At 42.9% G+C, this 23,021-nt stretch overlaps 1 protein-coding gene across 34 annotated transcripts in view; it reads right to left on the bottom strand.

Moving 5' to 3' along the window:
* Positions 1–261: 261 nt before the first annotated feature.
* adgrl2a (adhesion G protein-coupled receptor L2a) overlaps positions 262–23,021 on the bottom strand; it is an 89,852-nt gene continuing 67,092 nt past the window's right edge. For 6 of the 34 annotated variants that reach the window (XM_040031389.1, XM_040031383.1, XM_040031429.1 and 3 more), the window contains 19 exons: positions 22,855–22,958; positions 21,798–21,983; positions 21,291–21,329; positions 19,263–19,446; positions 18,450–18,572; positions 17,846–18,051; positions 17,022–17,195; positions 16,275–16,484; positions 15,400–15,620; positions 14,702–14,768; positions 10,759–10,850; positions 9,454–9,498; positions 9,139–9,165; positions 8,254–8,422; positions 7,927–8,055; positions 7,071–7,167; positions 5,375–5,503; positions 4,658–4,675; positions 262–2,899 (listed from right to left, as the gene is read on the bottom strand). In XM_040031389.1, coding sequence (XP_039887323.1) covers positions 2,058–2,899; positions 4,658–4,675; positions 5,375–5,503; positions 7,071–7,167; positions 7,927–8,055; positions 8,254–8,422; positions 9,139–9,165; positions 9,454–9,498; positions 10,759–10,850; positions 14,702–14,768; positions 15,400–15,620; positions 16,275–16,484; positions 17,022–17,195; positions 17,846–18,051; positions 18,450–18,572; positions 19,263–19,446; positions 21,291–21,329; positions 21,798–21,983; positions 22,855–22,958 — 3,062 coding nt within the window. In that variant the 3' untranslated portion in view covers positions 262–2,057. Of the gene's footprint in view, positions 2,900–3,485; positions 3,539–4,623; positions 4,676–5,374; positions 5,504–7,070; positions 7,168–7,926; positions 8,056–8,253; positions 8,423–9,138; positions 9,166–9,453; positions 9,499–10,758; positions 10,851–14,701; positions 14,769–15,399; positions 15,621–16,274; positions 16,485–17,021; positions 17,196–17,845; positions 18,052–18,449; positions 18,573–19,262; positions 19,447–21,290; positions 21,330–21,797; positions 21,984–22,854; positions 22,959–23,021 lie in introns of all 34 variants that reach the window. The other 28 variants (XM_040031420.1, XM_040031612.1, XM_040031568.1 and 25 more) reach the window with 18 other exon arrangements.

Raw genomic sequence — 23,021 nt, forward strand, 5'->3', positions numbered from 1 at the left:
CAAATATGTGTCATAGCTGGACACATTATGTATAATATATTTCTACAGCCGGAGCCAAGTGTTACATTGACCCCTTGTTAGGTATGTGGACACATTTCCACTCCCACACGGCATTTTAAGCCAAAATCTTACTACAAGACTTCTGTACTGCCAGACCCTTTAATGGCGCTCAGTCTAGTGCTCATTTAAAAATATACTTAGTGGACAATGCTTTGAACCAGTGTCGGGTTTTTTGTGTTTGTTTTTTTTTAGCCTTTATTAGTGTCACAACCACACAGAGGAACATTTACAATGCAGTTTTCCTACCTGAGTTTCTCATCTTTGAATCACATGGAAAGATTTGGCTTCTCTATAACACATACGCGCTCTCTAAACTCTGCAGTTAGCAAAGAAATAGCAGGAAAAGAAAGCAAATAAACGCTCTAGAAAATAAATTCACTAATTTACCTGTCAAGGTGCTCGGGACTTAACTTGTAACCTGAGTCAAAAGTGTATTTTGTCCATAGCAAAATAATAAAAGCTTTTTTCTCAAATAGTACCAAAACCACAAACCATTAAAAAGCAACTGGCATTTGACAAAAAATCTCACATTTATTTTATTTGTTAAACAAGTGTTGAACTTTACATCAGTCTTAAGTGAAGAGCCCCTTGGTAACATGTTTACATAAAAAACATGAGCTACAGTACAGCATGTATACCAGTGCTGGAAAATATTCACACATTTCCCATTTATTTATTCCTTTTTTTTTTTTGGAAAGATTTTAATAAATAAAATATCCAAACCCAAGCGGAAGAACTACATTTATGATAGGAACTTTATTGTTCAAAGTCGCTCGTTTCATTTGCGCTTGCCCACCACTCTGCCGTTACTTAAAAAGATCTATATCTGCCAGAATTACACAAAAAAACTGTGCAATGCATAAGTCACCTTAACTGGGGTTTTTGCATTCCCATTCTACCAAAGTAAATGGCAAAGTCAAATAAACATATTTAAACATGGGCGATATCGATGGAAGAAAAAAACACTGTTCACAAATGGAAAAGGTGATAATGCATCTTTGTAATTAGTTGACTCGATCTCTCTTTTTATAAGCCTTAACGTTCAAACGCACTACCATGAATGAAGTGTTGGAACCATAAACACACTGTATAACATATGTGCAACTTCTACACAATAGTCTCTCAAACGTTAGATTTTGCAATTATAAGGTTTCTTCATATTTATGGTTTCCCATTGAATTTTTTTATTTTACACTAGCAATACAACAAAATATATATTTTAGCCATTTTTCCTTGACAACAGTTCAAGTTACAGTTGAGAAAATATAAGGCCAGGGGCTTGATTGCTAGTGGTTATACAATCCAAACTTGATGGTGATGGAGACCGATCAGGACCTTATATTCCTTTTCTAACAGTTTGATCAGGAACATTTTGCAAACATGTCCATGTCCTGGTCCAGGGGTACTGTTCTGTATACAATATTTAAACAAAAAATAACAAAAAAGAAAAAAAACAGGCTTCATCTAGGTTGTTGGGGAGTGTATGTACAGCCTTTTGACTGGGAGGTTGCTGATTGGATGTAGCCAGTATTGATTCTTTCTCGCTCTCTCTTTTTTTTTTTTTCCTTTTTTTTTTTTTTTCCTTTTTTTTTTAATTTTCGTACCTTAAAATTTTCTCAATTAATCAACAGCAGCAGCACATTTAAATACATAGTTGGCTTGTCTCTTAAAATTGAAATTTAACTCTGCATTTTATGTACAGTCTCATTAAAACTCTGCACTGCCATAGCTGTGCTCCAAGTCTATTGGTCTGCAGGGAAGTTAGGAAGGGTGGCATGAAAAGAAGATGGCAATGGAGATGTAGGTTTGCAAATGGCTAAGTGTAAATGGCGGGGCTTTTAAGCTCTCGTCAAAAAAGCAAACAAACCCCAAACAAACAAACAAAAAAACCCCATTAAAAAAACAAAGAAAAATGCCTCCCTTCCCTTTTATAATGTCCTCCAAGAGTTCAGGGCTGCAGGAAGGCTGGGAACGGTCTGGGGATGATTTAAATACATTTAAAGGCTTGTCACTAACTGCATCTGTCCTTCTCGTACGTCGCCTTCAGGGATGCTGTCCTCTTTAGTAATGGGAATAATGTAACCATCACTGCTCCCTCGGCCTATCTGGTAATAGGCTTGGAGCTGCTGGCCACCCCCCAAGTTAGGCATACTCTTGTAGTAAACGTCCTCATTCTCGCTCCTCTTGGAAGGGGACAGGTCCTCCACAACATCAGGGCTGCTCTCGGGGCACGGAGAGTCTTTCAGATTAGGCATACTAGTGTACAGGGAGTCTCTGTTTGGGGACTGCAGACTATCATCGGGATTGGTGGGTGTCAGCTCGCTGACAAACGTATCGACTCCCCCATCGGTCCTCACCTTCTTCTGGGGTGCATACAGAAGCGAGTGAGTCCGCTGGGGGATGAGAGGTGCCTCCAGCTCCTGGTGCAGCTCGAGGCCCACCGTGTCACCCACGTGGACCAGAGACGAAGCGTCGGCCACAATAGCGTCATCTTCGCTGCTGCTTCCACCTACCACCGTCACCTTGGGCGGAGCCCGCTCCGTGTGGTGGTGATGGTGGTACTGCGGTGGCTGCTGGTGGTGGGGTGGATGATGTAAACTGTGGTGCTGCTGCTGTTGCTGTTGGTGGCTTTTATTACAGGCACGCAGGTTGTTGTGTACTAGCTCGGAGATTATCATTTTCTCAAAGGCAGCATCGTCCAGACTCAGGCCGCAGTCTACTACCTGCACACTGTCGCCAAAGTCCCCATTACGGAGCGAGTAGCTATTATTAAAGTTACCATTTAGCGGTAGAGTATCCATTGCACTTGTGTCCCTCACCGCATTGTTCAGTGAGTGCCCTGGAAAGAAAGGCAAATAGAGGGGATTTTACATTAGTCAAACACCAATAACAGCAGGGGGAATAAAACAGAGCATTAATGCTGTTTAGGATGCAGTTTCACATGGAGGTCAAATAAAGCCATGCCGTAAACCTGTTAGTTAGGCACAATCCTCAGCATACGCAGGCATGCATCACTTGCGTCGAGAAATCATTTTACTTTCTCACATATACATTTTCACTTTCCCTTTTAAAAAGCTGCTTTAAGAACAAACAGGAAGGGGTTTGTGCGCTTAGTTCTGCCACAAATGTGAAAAAGATCCCAAACAACATTAAGAAACAGACAGTAATCACCATCACAACACACCGGGCAAAAAGTGGATGTCCACATGTATGAAGCCACAGACGGGCAAGCTACGACACTTAAAGGTTTTCTAGCAACTAATAGGTTGGATGTGCTGAACTAAAGAAAAGGACAGAGATGGCAAACGATGACATAAGACAGAAAAGGGAAAGTGGTCATGGGACAGCCATCTTTGTTCCCACTACAAGGGGAGCCCACAAGCAGCACTCCACCATCACCACACACAGCAGGTGAAAGGACTCACTTTAGACAACTCACATCATGTCTGTCTGCTCAGGCTATCTGGTCTAAGAGCAGCTGATGTACAAAAGAAAGTAAAATGATTTATTGTAACATGAAGAATCACTCAAAAGAACAACAAAATGTAACGGTCTTAACTGCAACTTAGCAAGAGCAAGGGTTCAGCAAATGAAATAATTAAGCATCGGCTAGCTTTTAGTTTTCCGAGCTAACTGCCAGCAGCCGCTTTGTTGTCGTTTTTTTTTTTAAGTTGAGTTTGTGTCGGTACACTTGCTGTCCATTAGTTGGCAGCTTGTGTACCCAAAGCTGGCAAAGGTCAAAGCCTGCCCGCAGCTCGGCACTTGGCATCCGTCACAGTAACAGTTCCCAGTGAGACCCCGGTCACTAGCAGAACAGCTCAAGAAAAAAAACAGCTGCTGCTGAGGTCAGACTCAGTCATGTTAGGAATTTCTCAAAGCATGGAGGTCATGGAAAGCAGCAGAAAAATGTATTTGTAATACCACGACTGAGAAAGGAGATAAAGGAACTCTGCTACCACTTTAATTATAACATTAATTCAATGTCCATGGCAATTCATTATGTCGCTGTCCAGGAGGGGTGGACCGATTGTGACTAAAGGGAAAGATTTTACAGAGATTCTGTGGAAATTTCAAAAAAAGTATGAAGAAGGAAAACTAAAGCTGAACAGCTGCAGCCATGACATCCATGTGTTTATGCCCGCTAGACGGCAATTTAGTGTCCAGACGGGTGTTTCTGGGGAAAAACAGTGCGGGGACACTACTGGACACTGAAACTGCTGTATGCCACACAAGGACAAGCAACTGGAGAGAAAAGAAAAGACATGAAAAAAAGGTAGAAAGAAAAGAAAAAAGAAACCTGACAAAAGCTGTTCTGACGGGGAGAAAAAAAGCAACACATGTTGTTTTGGTTAAATCTCAAATTAAGCAAAAGAGACAATAGCAGAGTAATAAGCATTTAGAAGCTCTGGAAGAATATTTGATATTTTATTGTCTTTCAAATTTGGGAAGATAATTTTGTGAACCGCTTGCTCACTGAGTGTGTGTTAATGGCCTAAAGTGAACCAGTGATTGTGCCGGGGTTTTGTTGGGTTTTTTTTAATAAGCATGCTGAAAAAAATTTACATTTGATAGGCAAAGTTAAGTTTTACTCCCATACTTGTCTCTCTGTAGGTCACTAGAAGGAAGCACAAGGGAAAAGCACAAAACATGACAAAGGAGGCCATTTCAGTTTCAAAATAGAATACATATATAGATATATATAAAAATAATCACAGCACAGTCTTTACAGTGTGGTGTATGCTCAAAAGTCACGACCAACTGTACAGTAAAGCAATCTGTGAAAGTCTGCATGTGTATGCAGCTACTAATGCAACGCTGCATGATTTTTCTTGCAGTTTAATGTGTTTTGAAGGGGAAAATTCCCTCTGAAGCAAACCAAAACTAACAAACGACCTGTTCAATTCAGGAGAATTCATCATAATAATCATGCAGTTTATACTGCGGCTGCACAGTTTGCATTATTTTAAGGCAGAACGTGTAGTATCTCTTTCCCATCTTAATCATCACGTCCCATGCAGAGTATGGATATTAGAAATACGAGAACACATATGAGACTCTATTGAGGCGAACCACAAAAATCTCAGGCGTGCATGAAAATGTGTGCATTTTCACACAGACACACACACACATTCTCTCACTATGTAGTGTGTCAAGCATTTGGGAGACAGTGATTCAGAAGGAAAGGTGATACTGCCAAACATCCTGCTTTTCTTTTAGCGTGCCGTACACTGAAGTGAGATACAAAAGAGGGAGAGAGAGCAGGTAAAGACAGAAGAACAGGCAGAATGCAGGTGAAAGTATCAAGTAAGCACACCTGGTGAATTAAACACTGGAGCTGTGGGAGTGTTACATACGACTGTCTCAGCCAGTAAGGTGTTATAAGGGTTGTTAGTGCCTTGTGGTCGCAGGAGAGGATTTGTTAGTAGATAGTTCCCGGTCATTCCTGGAGCAGCAGGACAGAAGAGGAGCATTGAGAAAAAGAGATCAAGGAAATTAGCAGCAGTTTGTGGAGAGAGGCGTGTGGTGTCACTTCGCTTTTTACGCGAAATCTGAAACGTAGTGATCGCACAGAGAAAAGTTTGAGGAGCAAAAATATTCAACTTTGTGCTGTCCTTCTTCAGTTATTTAGTTCATTACGTGTGTTGAAAAGCATTTATAACCCATTTATTTACCAACTAACATTTGAAACAGCTGTGCTCATTACTGCAATTTTTCACACTTCTCGCATTTTTTAAGTCAAGCTCGGTTATTAGTATTATTTTCCTCCCAAAAACAGCACCCTGTTATTGTGCAGAGGTTTTGCTGTTGGACCAGGTCCAAACATAAGTGCTCCCAAGAGACCAAGACGAACACGTCCAAGTCAAAGTTATTATTAAGTCTTAATTTTTTGCCACTTTCTTACAAAAGCTCATCTTCTTTCCACCCCCCCCCCCCCCTCAGCTTGCAGTGTGTTTTAAGGATCTGAGGTATTTCGGCTGCCATTTATCACCTGTGTTAAATGCCATCTGTCATGTTGAGAAGTCTCCAGGGATGTTTTTAATGACAGGGAAGTGCTTCTAGGAGATAGAGCCATCCTTCAGTGCACTGTCTCTCCAGGGTAACGAGGCAGCTACACCCCAGAGTGATCAATATCCAACCTTTACATTAACATCTCCAGGAAATTATACTGATCGCCCCCCAAAAAGACTTCTATTTTGATGCTGATGTATCAGCAAGCCAAAATGTGTTTTAAAGCGCTAGGTGTAATGTTGTAGTTTGTGACAAGTGACAGCAAAATTTAAAAAAAAGTGACCGCAAAGAGAAGCAGAGACAGGAGTCAAGAGGAGGGGAGAGGAGGGAGTGGAGTTAAGCTACCTCGGTGTAAACCCTCTTTCCCTTCGCATGCTTGGAAAGCCATTTCAGAGAGCAGCAGAAAGCCTAACAGCACACTAAGCACTCCAGGTCAGCCAGAGTTGAACATCATCTTCTCATCATCATATTTGTGCTCAAGCTAAATAATAAATGACAGTTTTTTTTCTCCCTCCCACTGTAAAGTAAGAGAGGTCACCTTACATGCCAGGCTACAAACCGCCTTTTTAAAGCAATGTTAAGATTTTCCGAAAATAAAACTTTGCACCCCACCCCTTCCCCGCCTTTTAAGTTTTGTCTATGTTTCCCCTGAGCTTTGGTATAAACTTTGGACAGCCAGCACTTAAATTAAAAAAAAGTTCTTCCAGCCTTGCCCCAATTTAAGACTGACATGACTGGCCAGAATGACAGCTCACAGAGTATTTGAGGATGGATTTTTGTAATCCTTTGCTGGCAGAACAGGGAGACCACACTAAAGACCTAAATCTTTTTTTTTAACCGTACTGCTCTGTCTTTTCAAGCTGAATCATTTATTACGATTACCAGAGTAGGACCCTAGACGGTGTTGGTGAGATCATTGGAACTTGAAGGAGGTATTTTTAGCTGGATGATGAAATGTGTGCATAGGTGTGCATGTGCAGAGAAATGAGGTGTGAACTGACCTTGGTTAAGGGTGGAGGTGCTGTTGATGTCACCTGAGATAAAGGAGGACTCAGATTGCTTTCTTACGGTGTCATTCCACATTCTCCTGATACGACTCTGTCAGGTCAACAAGGGACAGCCATTAGGACTTTAAACAAGCCCGTTCACCTTTCAGATCAACTTTCATTCGATTTCCCTCTACGTGCTACACACTATAAAACAAACCTACTAATCTGCAGCGAGGCAAGGGCAGTAGTAACTGCTCAATCCCTCTGGATGAGTTTTTCAAAAACTAATTTTATGTAAGTCAACTTCTGAACAACTTCAGCTCCAGTTATGACTCTTTACAATAGGCTGGAGGTTATACTGAGACGGGGATGCTTCTCTATAAGCACATTACATCTGGAGGTATTGTCTGCTAAGGTCTATTAGCCTTTAATAAGAACTGGATAAGGCGAGGACAAAGTTGTTGTTTTCTTCTTTGTAATTTTGGCTCTCCCTGTAGTAAAAAGTGCCTGCAATGCTCTTTAAACAGTGCAATACGTATTTCTTCCCCATGCACATGGCGTTAGTGAAAAAGGATAAAAGCAAGAGCTAAAGGGGCCAGAACAGAAGAAAGGTACTCATGCAGTACAGCAGATGCTGCTTGTAAAAAAGTGGGATAATGTTTGTGTCTTCTCATCTACCTCTGAGGTTAAGATGCAGATTGTGCTTTTTTTCTGTGCTCACAGTAAAAGTACATTTTCCTGAGGAGTCGTTGAAACAGTGGGGTTATTAACAACGTAACAGAGCTGCACGACGAGTCCAGGATACGCCGCGCTCTCATCTTACCCTGGCACGTGGCGAGACTCTCACTGTGCAAAAGTGCCGGTGTACCTGTGTGCCAGAGGAGTAGCGTGCGCTGGTCCGTGTGGTGGAAGTCTTCGCAGAACCGTGCGAGCTCTCAGTCGGCAGCCCTCCGCAGCAGTACGTGTGGCGGAAGCACTTGCTGTACTCTTTGCGGACCTACGCAGGCAAACAGCCAAGTGTTTAAATACAATGTTGACTTTACATATGACTTTACAAGAAGCAGAATGAGGCAGTGTTTGTTCTTTATATCAGCATCTGTGAATTCAGCTGAAGGTTTGGACTTGACTGCTCAAAAGCCTTCTGCTTTTCACCTTGACAGAGAAAAACCGTACGCAGTGCAGAGTGACTTCTTACTTTTTTCTGGAGAAGGCAGTGGAAAATGAAGATAAACATTCCTTGGAAGGTGTTGAATATGGTGAAGAGGTACGCCATAACAATCGAGGCCTCGCTGATGAAGAAGAGCCCAAAAGACCAGGTGAGACCGAGCAGACACAGCAGAGCAAAAGCACCCATGACCCAGGATCTGAGGGACGACAAACGAGACACAGGACGAATCCAGCATGAGGGCGGTTCTGTGACAGAACGGTGATTGGAATATTAATCACCCGGTTCCACTATGAAATATGTAGAAAAGGCTAAAAACCAGGTGGGAGGAAAATGAAATAAAATGAAAAAGAAAACACACACACACATCCTCACAACCCTTCCCCGCTGTCCCCACCCCTCCATCCTCACACGTGCAGATTCTGCCCTCAGACAAGACAAGAAACAAGCAAAAGCTTGACCCGCTTTTCTCTTTATACCTCTCTATTTATTAAAACACACCAACCGCTATCACAAGACAGCACGACATGTTTAAAAATAACTCAACAAAAGCAACAAACACTATCATATTCATCTACTGAGTGCGCTACCAGAACCGGAGAAGGTACGCAGACGTGGAAAGAGTTCAAGGAAAACTCCCTGCTTCGTGTGCGAAGGTCCTGCGGAGCCTTCGCACACCAACAGTGGTCACGGTTCGATGATCAAACACACAACAGCAACGACAACAAAACTGGATCAAAAATGATGGACGTGGTGGCAGTGACCGGTCACAAAGACAGTGGATGAGAAGCTTAGAAGCTGCAGTTTGTGAAAGGAAATGATAGAAAGAGGAACAAAAAGGCACGAAAAAATAACGTGGGATAGAGAGAATAAACTAGAAGCTGAGGAGACGACTTCTGGGCAGTATGTTCTTACTTGATAAACCGTTTATTATCTTCATAGCTAGAGAGCATGACAGGCAGGAAGAGAGAAACACAATTAGATTAGAGCGCATAACAGCTTGGGTTAGTCGGCATTTGAGTAAGATATCGTCAACTTTGATTCAGGGGAAATCACGGGAGGCAGTGAAATAAAGGATCTAACAAGAACTGAGACTTGTATATTTTGCTGTTGATGATTCAATTACATGTAGAACATTCGCTGTCTGTAGCTGAATATGCATTTATGCTCCTTTACTCGTGGGTGGTGTTGTGTGGGTAAAATTATCTGAGGTGCGTAGTAGAAGCTTACCCAGGCAAATCTGTATTATAGTAGCCGTCACAAACGCGATAATTACTGGTGTGGATTGCAGAACAGAGACAGGAGAGAGGAATGACAGAAGAAAAAGAAAGGAGAGGGTGTGCGTTAACTTTGGCTTCACATGCAACATGCAGCCACCATTGTCTGACTTCAGCATCAAACTTTGGCACGAAAAACAGCGACAACAGGAAACAAATGATCACAGAGGAAACAGCGATTAGGCAAACGGTGCATTTCAGTACAAACAAGCTTGAAAGAAATCATTTCTAACATCCGAGATCAAAATGTGCAACAATCTGAAGTTCAGTGAATGCTTTCTGTTGTGGTTTCCTTAAACAGGGAGGAGTCCATCTCAAATGGACCTAGAATACTAAGTGAGGCGTTTTTGTGACTGTTCTCTCTGATTGCGGTTTTACCACAGAGCTGTGTTGTTGCACGCATTCATTAAGCAAAGATGAAGAATAACAAACACTGGACGGGGGGAAAAAAAGAAAGCAGCAAGCGCCGCTCCCGCACAGCGTGGTGGAGTTTGAAACACAAACTAATATAATGTAAATAATGCAAAATGGCATGAGACTGCAGGACTGTAACCAACAAGGCCCTGGAGTAAACAGCAATAAATATATATTTATATCAGTTTTCTTCATACAATGTGCAAAAACAACAGCAGCTGTAATTAGTGCTTTGGAAAACGCTGAGCTACACGCTGCGGTGACTCAGCAGCGGCTACAAGAGGAAAGGCTGAGTGTGGCGGTGTTGAGATGGTGGCAGATTTTTTTTCTTTTTAGGATTAGAAGCTGGCATCTCTCTCTATATATATATTTATATAAATATGAAAAAGCTTTGACATTTTCCAGCCTCAAGCACACATGGTAGCTGTTCGGCTGCGCCCCACCCTGCCAGAGCCAACGCTGAACGGTTACGCAGCATCCTTGCAGTGATGCGTGTCATGCCAGAGCAGTTCTGTGGCTGCAGGTTTGCAGTAAAACACCAAAGCATGAAAAATATGAGTCACAGAATATGTGTAGTCATCATCACAGATTATACACAACATGGTGATGCAAAAAAAAAAAAGAAGTAATTTCAGTGAAAATAGTAAAGTCTCCTTGAATCATTTTAAAATTGGGCCTAAAATAAATACATAATAAAAAGAATTCATGTAGAGGTGGAGAAAAAACAACAACTTAACACTAAAAGAGGCTTTGTGGTTTTTCCGGGGGAAGTGGCACCGGTGTTAGATTGCTCATAAGTGGGAGGAGTGTGCGGGCGTTCTGCATATGATGACGCTTCACTTACTTTATATTCTCCAGTCGGCTAGAGTCTGGTTTCAGGGTGGTGGAGTGCTTCACCATTTTGTACATTGTGATCACCAGGAAGATGAGATTGAGCTGTCAAAACAGAGTAATGGCAGTGTTAATACATGAAGATGTATGACTGAAGATATAGCACACACAGAAAAAAACTGTTAATTTGCCCATAAGTATTAAAAGAGGAGAGCCTTCAACTCTGCATGTCCACAGACTAATCCAATAAACATCTATCGTTCCAGCTAGTCTCAGACGGGGCCGACTGGCGCCAAATTTAGTGTCATTCTATATCAATAAGAGCATGGAAATGCATTAAAATCCATCACTGTAAGGGAAAAAAAGAAAAGAGGGGGGCAGCCACACAGCACCATTCTGGGAATGTCAGAAGGGAATGAAAAGTAGCAGAAGAAATGAGAGCCTCTTGGTGTACAAAACAACTGCATATCATTTTATGCACATAGTGAAATATTATAAGGTATAACCAGCTACAGAAGGCTTGAGGGAACGTGGTGTATTTTGTTCGATTCCTGTTTGTGGCCAGATGAAAAGAGAGAGAGAGAAGGAAGGGGAGACGTGCGGAGGCTGTTGCTTGCTTGTTTTAATGTATTAAATCTTTAGAGAACCAGTGGCACATATCAGGTTGAGACAGGGATACTATGCGCTGTGTTTCTGAGCACATTTATTTGCTACCTTTAAAAAAAAAATCAATACTGTGATTTAGAGACACAAAGGCTGCATGTTCCAGCAAGGAGCCCTTCCAAATAATTTACCTCAAAAACATTTATTCTGCAGCAAACTAGCACCTGACGCAGCATGTACATGTACTCACTCAGACAAACCCAAGTGCATTTGTGCTGAAAGCCAGGCATGTATAAATGATGTCAAGGAATATCTTACAAAGGGAAATTGAGATGTGAGTCTCCAATAGAGCAAATAAGAGGATCAAACACCAGAAACACGGCAGACAAATTTATGTGTACGCGGCGTCAGTGCCATGTGCGTAACAAAGAAGCTCCATGCAAGTAAAACATTTGTAGGGACGAAAACCAAACAGTGCATTTTGGTGTTAGCACGCTGTCTTTAGAGCACTGCAGCACTGGCGAAAGAAAAATGGAGACGGACTGCCAATGCAAGGGACCTTTGTGAGCTGGACTCAGACCACAGCCATTCAGTCTTTCTCAGTGTTCTGGTGCACACACGCTGCTATCAAAAGACTACCTGTGGTCAATACATCACCCCTCCACATGCAATCAACTCATGGAGCCACTCACAATAAGCCCGACTGTAAAAAAAAAGAAAAAGGGGCGAGAGAGAAAGAGGAAAAAAATGCAAACCTTCTTTCATATCACAGACGGCACTGAAACTATGTTTTGTTTCACCGTGATCAGCCATTATTCCTGTCTGCATGAGTCAGACAGTGGGTGTGGGTGTGGGGGAGGGGGGGCGTGTGGGTGTGGGGGGACACGAGGACGAGGACTTTTGAAAAACCCTTTCACACAGCCTGGAGTGGTGACATGGATCCAATGAGACAGAGGAGAGGGACACGGTACTTTAAAGTAACCTAGCAGCATGGCACATGTTCCCACCCCCACCGACATGCTTTCGCAGCCCCTCCCGGGGGATCCCTCTTGCTAGAGCGGAGCTGTCTTGCCTCTATCCTTCACTCTGTCTCTGAATCATCACTGCAAGCCATGCAGAAGCACCTTGCCACACTGGGACTGAGGAGAAAGCTTTTTCTGAAGCGGACTGTGTGTGTACACACTGAACTCCAAATGAACTGCTGGGGATAAAATATTAAAGGTGCAGATGGAGCTGTCCAGATGATAAGAACTGCTCGCGACGTGTCATGATCCAAAAGGCCTTGTGTTGAAGTTATCTCAAGCATGCTAATGGCTCCCCCCACCACTCATTACTTCCATGTTCCTCCTTTCATGGAGCTAATACCCCCTGTGCCCAGAAGCAGGGCAACCTCTGCCTAAGAACAAGGATCTAAATGCCTGCTCTCAGCTTTTGTTTTCAGTCAGTATTTAGGAAGCGTTTCATCCGGCAGCAAAAACAACAGGAAAAATGAGGGGGGAAAGCACAAGGCTGAGAAAAAACAAAACAAAACATGACCACCCTAGGTCAAAACTGGTGTTACTTGGCACAAACATGGTCTGGGTGACAAGTGTGGATCCAGACATAAGCCAAAGCAGCACTGTTTTCTCTCCTTTTCTCCTGTTCATGTGCCTTTTCGCCTTCTAACTCTGTCTTTCATTGACAAGGACAAAGCCAATTTGTAGAGAAACCAGGGTCACGGATGGTGCAGACAAACCTTGCTCCTGCACGCTCCCCCGAGATGCCCCTTTCCACAGTACTTTGTCTTTTTGAGTCAATTGTTGCACAGAATCAGAGGAGCGGTGTGCGAGGCCCGGCCCAGTGCAGCAAAACCTCATTCCTGTCACATATTAGCTCTGCTACAATACATTAGCTCCTCACAGGGTCATGATTCTATCTCTGCGGTCATCACCACCGGGATCCCGATCATCATTTCCACTGCAGAAATATTTTTCATGCAAATCATTATGAGAGCAACACTCGATTGGAAAACAATGAGGGTCCAATTTAGGGAAAGGAAACATATTCCAGTGTGGCTGACAGAGCATTTGCTGAGACAGGGAGAAATGTATGTTTGCTTTAATACAATGTTAGCTTTTCCTCAATTATAAGCTCACACATTCAAAGCAGGGAGGCAGAGAGGAGGAAAGAAAAAAGACAGGAAAATCACTGAAAACAAGAAAAAGTCATTTCAGCATTTACTCCGAGACATTTCAATCCAGCGCAGACCCTTTTCGAGTGAGCACCATTTCTTCCATTCCTAAGCCAACGCCTGTTTGTGAGAAAGCTGTGAAATGCAATCCAGTGTGCAGATTTGCCTTTTACTTATTCTGCTGCCACACAGACAAAGAGTACGGCCGCTGCATCTTTACTTTGAAAACTCGGAGCAGTCTGCCAATAGTGTGCAGGGACTCGATGGAATTTGACACGGCTGACCCTTTTCTCTAGTATATTTTCAGTGTCAGCTTGATGTTCAGCAGAGGTCACTGCATCTGTAGATACAGTACCAACCATTAGCTTGGATAATGAACACAGTACTGAACAAATACCACCCATCCTCCCTGCACAGCAGCAAGATGAGCCTGCAGAGCTTCCTTATCCCTCGGTGTGCACGAGGGCAAAGCAATACATGATGTGGGAAGCTGAGAGGATATATGTGAGGCACACCACCTGCTATTTCTTTTTTTTTTGTCCTGCGCAGGGAAGTAAGACTCCCGAAGGTCTTATTCTTCTGAGCCTCTCTGATGGAGCGAGAGATAATAATGTCATGACCAGTAAATAATTGCATGCCTCAATGGGACATATGTCAATATTATATGCTATATGTCCTTCACCCTTGGCGGACCCTGACCAAACAGAAGGGAAGCCTTCGCTCTCCGTCTTCCTGACAAAGTCGTCCGCTATTTACAGGCAGACAAATACAAAAAAAGAGCTATGAACATTACCCCGGCTTGCAACGTGCGCTGTAAAATGGACCATTTCAGCCAATTGTTAACATAATTTTTTTCCCTTCATCACATGAAGGTCATCAGGTAATATCTGTGATATGAGACTTCCTGAAATTGTGTAAAAGTGAGGTTAAAGTACACTATCAAGGCTGATCCTTGTCAGGCAGTGAGAGGCAGAGGGGAACGTCGGACGCCTCGTAATCTGTCTGTGGCGCAAAATTAACCTGTCATCACCGGGAAGGCTTGGAGCAAAAATCCTGCTGACTTTTCCCTTCAGTTCAACCATCTTGCTCCCTTTATCTTTCTCCTGCATCTCTTTCATCTCACCCTCTCGGTCCCTTCCTCACTCTGTCAGTATGAGTATTCAAAGAAAAGAAAACAGCTTACCATGATGATACAGGTGACAGGTCCTATAAAACTCCATATGAAATGATTATCCACACTTAGCCAGCACCTATGTCAGAGAAACACACAAATCAGCTCCAGGCAGTGAACACCACAAAAACGACATCGTGCTCCTGTGGCTAAAAATGGAAAGAAATCATTTTTGGTTACTTGGGCTGATGTCTTTTATTATCAGTGTTTAACTCAAAGCTCTTTCACAAAACGAGCAGGAAGACGGCCGGACACAACAGGAGAAGAAGCAAACCGAGCCGCCCCTCTTAATAGCGTCGTCTTAGCTGTGATATAGCCATTAATCTATGTAAAAGGCTTTTTTCCCCTGCACTGCGCTCTCCTCTTTAAGACAGCATTTACAAACAAGAGGTCACAGGAGGGTCTTTGAACAGAAAGGCATTAATGTAGCTGCAGCCTCCCCTGAAACCACAGTGTTGAGTCTGTCAGCCACTTTCAAATGACATAAAAAATTGAACAGCTGCCCATCCCTGGCAAAAGGCGCTCAAATGTTTTGGTGTAGTCTCCAGGGATGCACATAAGGTGCTGGCAGAAATGACGAGCGGATTTCTTTTCAAAATCTGCCACACGCAGCCACAGCAGGTAAGCCCACACAGTGCAGCATCCAGCATGTCTGCTCTGCATTTCCAAGAATGTTTTCAGAGAGAGAGAAAAAAAGAAGCTGCACTCACGCTTTCTTGGTCCCGTAGCTCCTGTAGTCAATAGCTGCTGAGACGCCGACAACGATGGCAGGGAAGAGGTAACCAGACACGTAGTAATACTTTTTCCGCGAGTATTCGCTCTCAAAGACTTCTACAAGCATGAGGTACAGCTGGACTCCCTCAAGACACATCCAGGAGAAGGAAGCTAGGAAGAAGAAGTGCAGGATCCCCGCAATGATGGCACAGCCAATCTGAGAACGACAGAAAAACAACAGATTCAGACAATCAAAGAACAAGATGCAAAGGAGACACAGTGAAATTTATTAAATAATCTTTCGACATCAAGATGACACGTGTCGTTTCCATCTGACTTTTGTTGTTGTTGCTGTTTTTTTAGTGAAAATTGTACATCGTGTACCCCATCTTTTATTGAAGCTCCCTGAAAAGATCGTCGTTTCAGGGCGTCTCGTTCAACAGCAGAGAAAAACAATGAATATTCATTCACCACATGGGCTCTGACTAAGCACAGGTTTAGCTTTCCATCAGCACAGTACAAATTTAAATGCCATTAGTATTGTGGGGTTAGAGTTAGGAGATTTAATTATTTGGAGCTGTGAAAAAAGACAGAAAAAAGCTGCCGTTGCTCAGCAATCGTCGCTGCAGCTTCAAAGGAAAGAGGGAAAAAGACCCATCAAGCGGAAGACATGTCCCTTTAGTAATCTATATTAATGGTGCTGTTCCACTCGTGTCATGTCAGGGACAAGTGGGGAAGGCTAGAAACAAACAATGCTTAAAGTCTTATCCATTTTACTCTGGAAGGGTCTTTTGTGTGAGGGCTGAGAGGCGATAAGGAGAGAGAGGATGAATCAAAACCAAATCAATAGGGTGAAATCATTCCAGCTTACCCTGGGTTCCGTCATATCGATACCAATTAGGAATATTAACTCTGCAATGAAGAGATTAATGCACAAGTTCTTGTGGATGGTGTTGCGATCGCTCTGCAGGCCCCGGAAGAAACAGAAGGTGAAGATGCTGATCATGAGGCAGACGAGGGACACCACGATGCCGACGCGAGTGATGACGGTCAGGAGCAGCTCGTGCACTTCACTGCTGGCCTGAAGCGAAAGGGCGAAATGACAAAGAGGGGCGTGTGAAGCTCTGAGGGAAATAACGGTAGCCTCCCCTTTTAGATTTGATAATTGAGGACTAAAACGAAGAAATAACTGCTTACATTTACATTCCAGCATAATGAGATAAATCAGGAGCAACAAAAGGACACAGAGTAACCAATTTCATATTTTGGGACTACATCCCTATCCCATGACATATCTGCGGGCGCCCATGGTGATGATATTGATTAAAAAAATCTTTCTCTTTCAATAATTGTGGTTATTTCATTATCGTTTGCTTCTGGGTGTAAAATTAGCATTACGTGTTGGAGAAGATGCACTCAAATCAAGCTGAAAGATGAAAAAAGTCTGGCAAAAACAACCCAGTACGCACAGATCGACTCATTAAACCGCACCGTGATAGCTGCAATCTTTAGCTGCTTTAATATTCAAGCCTGGAAACTAAAATGTTAAGGGTCTGATCTTGATTTAATCAAAAATCCTCCAATGCTACGGGTGGGCACGAAAGAAGACTGGACATACCGAGGTTTCACGGTGTGCCATGAGGATGGCAAAGTTGGTGAGATGGCTGCATGAGCAGGTGGTGTGTGTTTTATTGGAGTCCAGGAGTTTGCAGCCTTGGGTGGACCAGTAGCCCATCATGCTTCTCTCAGAGTAATTCCAGAAGGAGCAATTGGAGTTGAAGTAGTGCTCCATCTGCAGATAACAAGAGATATGGTTAAGTGTCCAAATAATTGACTTCCTGAAATTGAAGCACATGTAGAACACAGAGGCCATTTACCCCCCACTCATAGAAAGTATTTTTCTGCACTGATATGGATGAGGATTTTTCACTTCACAGCTCTTATGAAGCAATTCATATGTTGTATCTCATTTGGCACATGCTTGCCAAATCAACCGAAGCATGGTCGCGTATACGAGGCCTTAATAACAGAGAAGCATAATTGTTTGACGGCATGTCTTTGGAATTGCACAATTTCTCTGATAAAGAATGGAGTCACGCGCGGCCCTCTGGGAACTCTAGTGACAACTTTAAAAGACGAAAGATAATTGGTGCTCCAGTAATTTCATCCTAGATTGTAGGGCTAATCTAGGAGTTAATTTCCCTCACTATAAAAGAAAATGGGTATCATTTATATCCCAATGTTGATTAAAGAATTAGTTTTCATTAAGAATTCACTTAGGTTCTAAAGACTCCTTTAATTTGATGTTCAATGACTTAAATAAACTGCCGACTGACCTAGCCAGACATTTACAATTCAAATTGCACATCTCCGTCTACTCTAGATCTTCCCTCCTGGTGTTTTTAATATGGCCCGTCCATTTGTTCCTGCAGGCGGACTTACATCAATGTGCTCCAGGGTAAAAATCACGGGGTCATTAATGAACACGCGGCTAGACTCTTTGTTGATTGAGGCGGCGATGATGTCCGAGTTGACGGCTACCGAGACGTTGCGGGCGTAGGCGTCATTGTCCATCTTGATGGTGGCGTTTTCTGTGCTGAGGAACTGGCTCAGGTTTTTGTAGAGCATGAAAACCAGTTTGGCAACTCCTGCGGAGCGAAAGATTTAAAGAAACACCAGATTAGGGAAAGAGCGACGCAATTAAAACAACAGGGGCCTAAAAGGAGTGAAGACAAAATATGCAGAAGACCAGAGGACGCGAAAGCTCTAAAACTGACTCCATCTATTTCAATGTAGCTGAATTTAAATTATTCAAGCAATTATCTGCATGGATGAGAGAAGTGAGATATATTTGCTACAAATGGCCTTATTTGTAGGTTTAAAATCGCAGAGCTTTGGAGTTTTTGAGATAAACTGCACTCAGTCTCTTGAAAATGAATCCATTTCACAGTTTCTCCTACGCTAAAGAATCACTTTTGTTTGTCTCTGAGTTACCAGAGTTAACTTTGACCGAGCTCCTCTCGCTATTGTTGCTTTTTTAACTCACCATTCCGACTGTTGAGCTTAACAGTATTGGCTGAGAGCTGGATTGAGATGCCGCTTTTGCCGATCTGTGGAAATTTGAAATCCTGGACCTGGCCATCCGTGCTGAGAACATACACTTCCAGGACTGCCAAGAGCAGAGAGGCAGGGGATGAGTTAGAGAACGACAACAAAAAAACCGAAAATCGGTCAATTCAGACCGTTTCGAAGAGACAAAAAAGAAAAAACGCAGAAGGGAAGACGATTTCTTCCTGACATTTCTACACGAGCTGTTTAAACATTTCTAAATGTTAGTGACAGTGCGCCACGCAATAAAAGCGTCACTCACACAGTGATTGTTTCATCCCAGTGGTGCTCCCACTAATATGAATAAAACGGTGCTGAGAGAAACCAAAGGACTCTCTCGTTCGGTCTATCAGCTGAAGAAAATGAGCGAAGGAAGAGGAGCTTTGGATAAACAATGTCCTTTTTTCTGCCTGCACAGCAGGCTAATGTTCACATTAGTGTATAGAGTTACAAGGTCTAGACGCACACATTTATAAAGTAAGCGTGCGCAATCAGAGAATCCAGTCTATTTAATTGTCTGATATTCATCACTTTGTCAGTAAGCGACTTGTTAAACCTAATACGCCTTGTTTTTCACTTCCCCCGAGGTTTAAACCCTTATTATGAAAACAAAGTCCTTTTTTATGAGGCGGCCTTGTGTTGCCATCACAGGAGTTACTCTTTCAATGAACTGAGCGTAATCAAATTAGCCGAGGCGCACATCAATCACGGACGCTTGTCATTTGCTTACCGCAAACTCGGCTTTACTCACTTATATTATCTGCTGGGACTTTGACAATAGCCGGTTCCATGAGGTTGTCGGCGAGGACGAAGGCCCCTTCCTCCAAAGTATCCAGTAACATGGTGGCTGCGTGAGTTTGCTCGGTGCTGTTCATGTCCTGCCAGGATTTGAGCGCCTCTGGTCGCAGGAGGTTATCCACCGTGTCCACGATGGCCTGTATTAAAGCAGATAACCGAAACAAATCCACAGAAAACAAAGGTTCTTGAGTGTCTGGAAACAAGTGACATTTTCCGTGGATGAGCTGTGACATGCAGACGCTGATGTGAGTTAGTGAAACGCTGTGCTGGAGTGTCACGTCGTTAGGAGTGAAATGGACAAAAGTGAGGAAGCTGAAAGGACGTCTGTTTCTCAGGTGTATATGTAATGTAAACATATACTTGCAACACATTTCAAAATAACATAAAATAAAAACAATAAAAAATGTTTTTAATGTGATGTTAATGAAGGAAGAACTGCTAAAAGAGCGGAGGGGAAGAGGCGCTTCAGCGATGCTCGGCCTCTTTTTCAAGGATGTTGCGTCGATGCTCTGGGTCACAGTGCACTGAGCCTATCACGTCTGTCTGATAACAGGATATTAAGAGACGGCCTGGTGAAAGCCAAAGTCTCCGTGGCTGATCTCAATTAAAGCTCTCTAATTGGAAAGTTCAGTGGGCAGCAACTTTCCTTTTCTTCACACACTTTACTGTAGAACAAGTAATTAAGCCGCCCTGCAAAGGCACTCGAAAAGTCAACCAAAAGTGTGCAGTTTGCTAAACTGTTGTTTGTCCCGTGAATGCAAACCTTGTTTTTTTTACCTTACATCTTTTTTGCCATCTAACAGCTCAGGAAACACGGAGGATAAATTGGGCATAAATGATGCAGGGTTTTCTTCAGGAAATAATAAAATCAATGCGTCTAATCAGGTAATCAATGCTGGCGACGGCTGGAGGAGGAGAGGGTGGGGTGTGTGTGGGGGGGCTAATGTGAAGTTGCGTCAGATGTCAGATACTGATGACTCAACAATCCCTGTCCCTGATCCTCTCTCATGCTGCTGTAATTTACATCGACATAACCTCTCGGAAGTCAAATCGAAATGTTTTGACTTTAAAAAGCGAAACGATGATGCGACGCGGCGGCGGCGATATGACTACGTATGTGCTTTTTGCTTTTTTCCAGTTTCCCTGCCTCCTTTACGAGCGCACGGCCGTTGACTGGCTAATTAGCTCGATCCATTTTAACACCCTCCCGAAGGAGAGATGGATTGAGGGGGGTGACTTTGGTGGCAGGTGGAGGACACTGATGTCCCTGATGGTGGGGGGATATATATACAGCCAAAATACTTTGATGTGCGAACCCAACGCTGTGAAAGCATTTGGGGAAGAAAGGGAAAGAAAGAAAAAGCGTTTGACCTGCACTAACCCTATTAACCAGCTCGAGCTATAGATTTGTACCTTTAATTTATGAAACGCATTCATTTAATGACCTCAAACCTGCGCCCTTGTGGATTTTCCCTTTGCAGGCTGTGAATGGTCAGGAAATGATCCGTAGAAAGGGTTTTGATACATCACTACAAAGCAGCAAATCCTTCATCAAATGAATAATGAGGGGGATGTAAGAAGAGGATGTCTGCTTGAGTTGTGCTGTTATTCATGTAGGCGTGCAGTCTTGAGTAAACACAGAAAATAATAACAGGGACAAACGGAAGAAACAACAAAATACACCATAGCTGTCAATGCATACAGGAGAGAAAAAAAAAGAAGACACGTACACAGTTACAAAAAGAAGCCACCTAAGTAACTGGAGATGACTTCTCTTTGACTTAGGAAGCACTTTGAATACAACTGTGTTTTTGTGTGAAGCAATTACTCAAAAAAGCAGGAAGCACAGGGAGGAGGGTGTACACGACAGTGGAGAGGGTGCATGCTGCTGAACTTGGGCTAGGGCATATACAGTACGGTAGTACAAGAATAGAGGGGACAGCAGCTGCAAGCAGAGTGGGCAGAAGCTTTGCTTCAGTACCTTCATGTATGCCCTGCATGTCCTTTCTCGCTTTTGGAGCTTTTTTTGTTTGAGAAGGAAAAGAACAGATACAAAATAGAGACATGTAATTTGCACAAGTTCACGAGCTTGAGTAAAGAATTGGTAGAAATAATAAAGGGTTGAGCGCTGGATGGAAAAACCAACTGATAAAACGACCAGTCTCAAATGGCACCGGTCTGACGCACGAAAGCACCGTGGATCACACTCATGACACTGAATACACATCTGCTCAAAAATCAGAACTGCTTTTCTGTTTGTTTCCCAGCTCGGCTGAACTTGAAGTGAAAAGCACAGAAAAGCAGACTGCTGACGTAATCTGGTGAAAAAAATCGAATAAAACGCAGCTATTGTATTAAAGAAGTATTAAGTTATCAGTAAAGCATAAAAGCGATGTAAATTATGCAGAGTCATTCAGTAAGAGGGAACTGGGGAGAAACTTGAGGTAATATTTTTAATACCCTGCTAATATGTGGAGGATCTGGTTACCTTGTTGAAGCTCCGTCCTGCAGAATCCTTCTCGCTGGGTCTGAGCTCCTGCAGCTGCGCATCCAGGATGTCCACCAGCTGCTCCATCAGGCGCACTGAGGAGCTGACGTCCCCGGCAAAGATGGGTCCTTTGGTGTGCTTGGCTAATTCATTGGCCAAGTTAGCCGCGTTTTCACCGCTGCGGATCTGCATGGGGAGAGAGTGAGTAATGCGAATGAGAATACGAAAAGACAGACTTGGAGGGCTCTTTGCGGCTCTGTTTCTAACATAAAAATCACACTTGAATGAGTCCTTGAAATATCGGTTATGAAAAGAGGGTTTAATGTTTTCTTCACACAGCAGAAGCTGCTATAGTGGCAGTTTTTTCTTTTTATATTGTGTGCTAAGGCAAAAGAAAAAAACAAGTCTACAAAGAGTGGTTTGCAAAATAAGACCATGGTGCAGATTATACAGAAGGTAAAAGGCTTTTAATCAAAGGGCACAATGTCAGGTACTTTTGTCCCTTATTTCCGAGTCGGGTGCCAAAGCAAACGAGTCCACGTGGTGGATTTGGAACAGATCACATGTCGGATGCTCTTCCTAATACAACCGTCCTATTTATGGGCCAGCTTCTGACCTCCCAGTTTCAAACTGGGTGAAGGTGTTAACCACTACACCACTAACCAAAGTGTAAAATCAAAATCACTAAAATGTAAATACACAGTTATACACACTACAGCTGTATGGTGCCTTTCCTACTCTCCCTCTGTATAATGCAGTTTGTGTCATTTTATTTTGTTAACACAAAATTTGGATCGTTTTAACTCCGATATTTCACTTTTTTCTTTTTTTGTAGTCGTCTTCTATAAAACCAAAAATATAGGACACATCAGCCCTTTTTGTCATCCCGCTTTCGAGTTAATCTGACCCAGATTTGCTGCCATGTTTGTGTTTTTTTTTCCAGTGAATAGTTTACTTTTGCAATTGAAGTCCTTTACAGGAACACATTATTTTTGTCTACTCCTTATTTTAAGAAAAACACTTAGATGGAAAACAGCGAGGCAGAGGTCATACAAACCTTCTGGGCTACTTGGTTGACCCAGTGGGAGGTGCAGTTGCTGAGATCAGGGCCCTTTGGGTGCCAGTCCCCGGTGGAAAGGACACATAAATAAGATGCTGTGCCTGACAGAAAAAAACCAAGAAAACAAACAAGAGAACAGTCAAGTTGAATCAACTCAAATCAAA

Source organism: Simochromis diagramma, unplaced genomic scaffold, assembly GCF_900408965.1.
Source record: "Simochromis diagramma unplaced genomic scaffold, fSimDia1.1 OVJJ01000334.1, whole genome shotgun sequence".
Taxonomy (NCBI): domain Eukaryota; kingdom Metazoa; phylum Chordata; class Actinopteri; order Cichliformes; family Cichlidae; genus Simochromis; species Simochromis diagramma.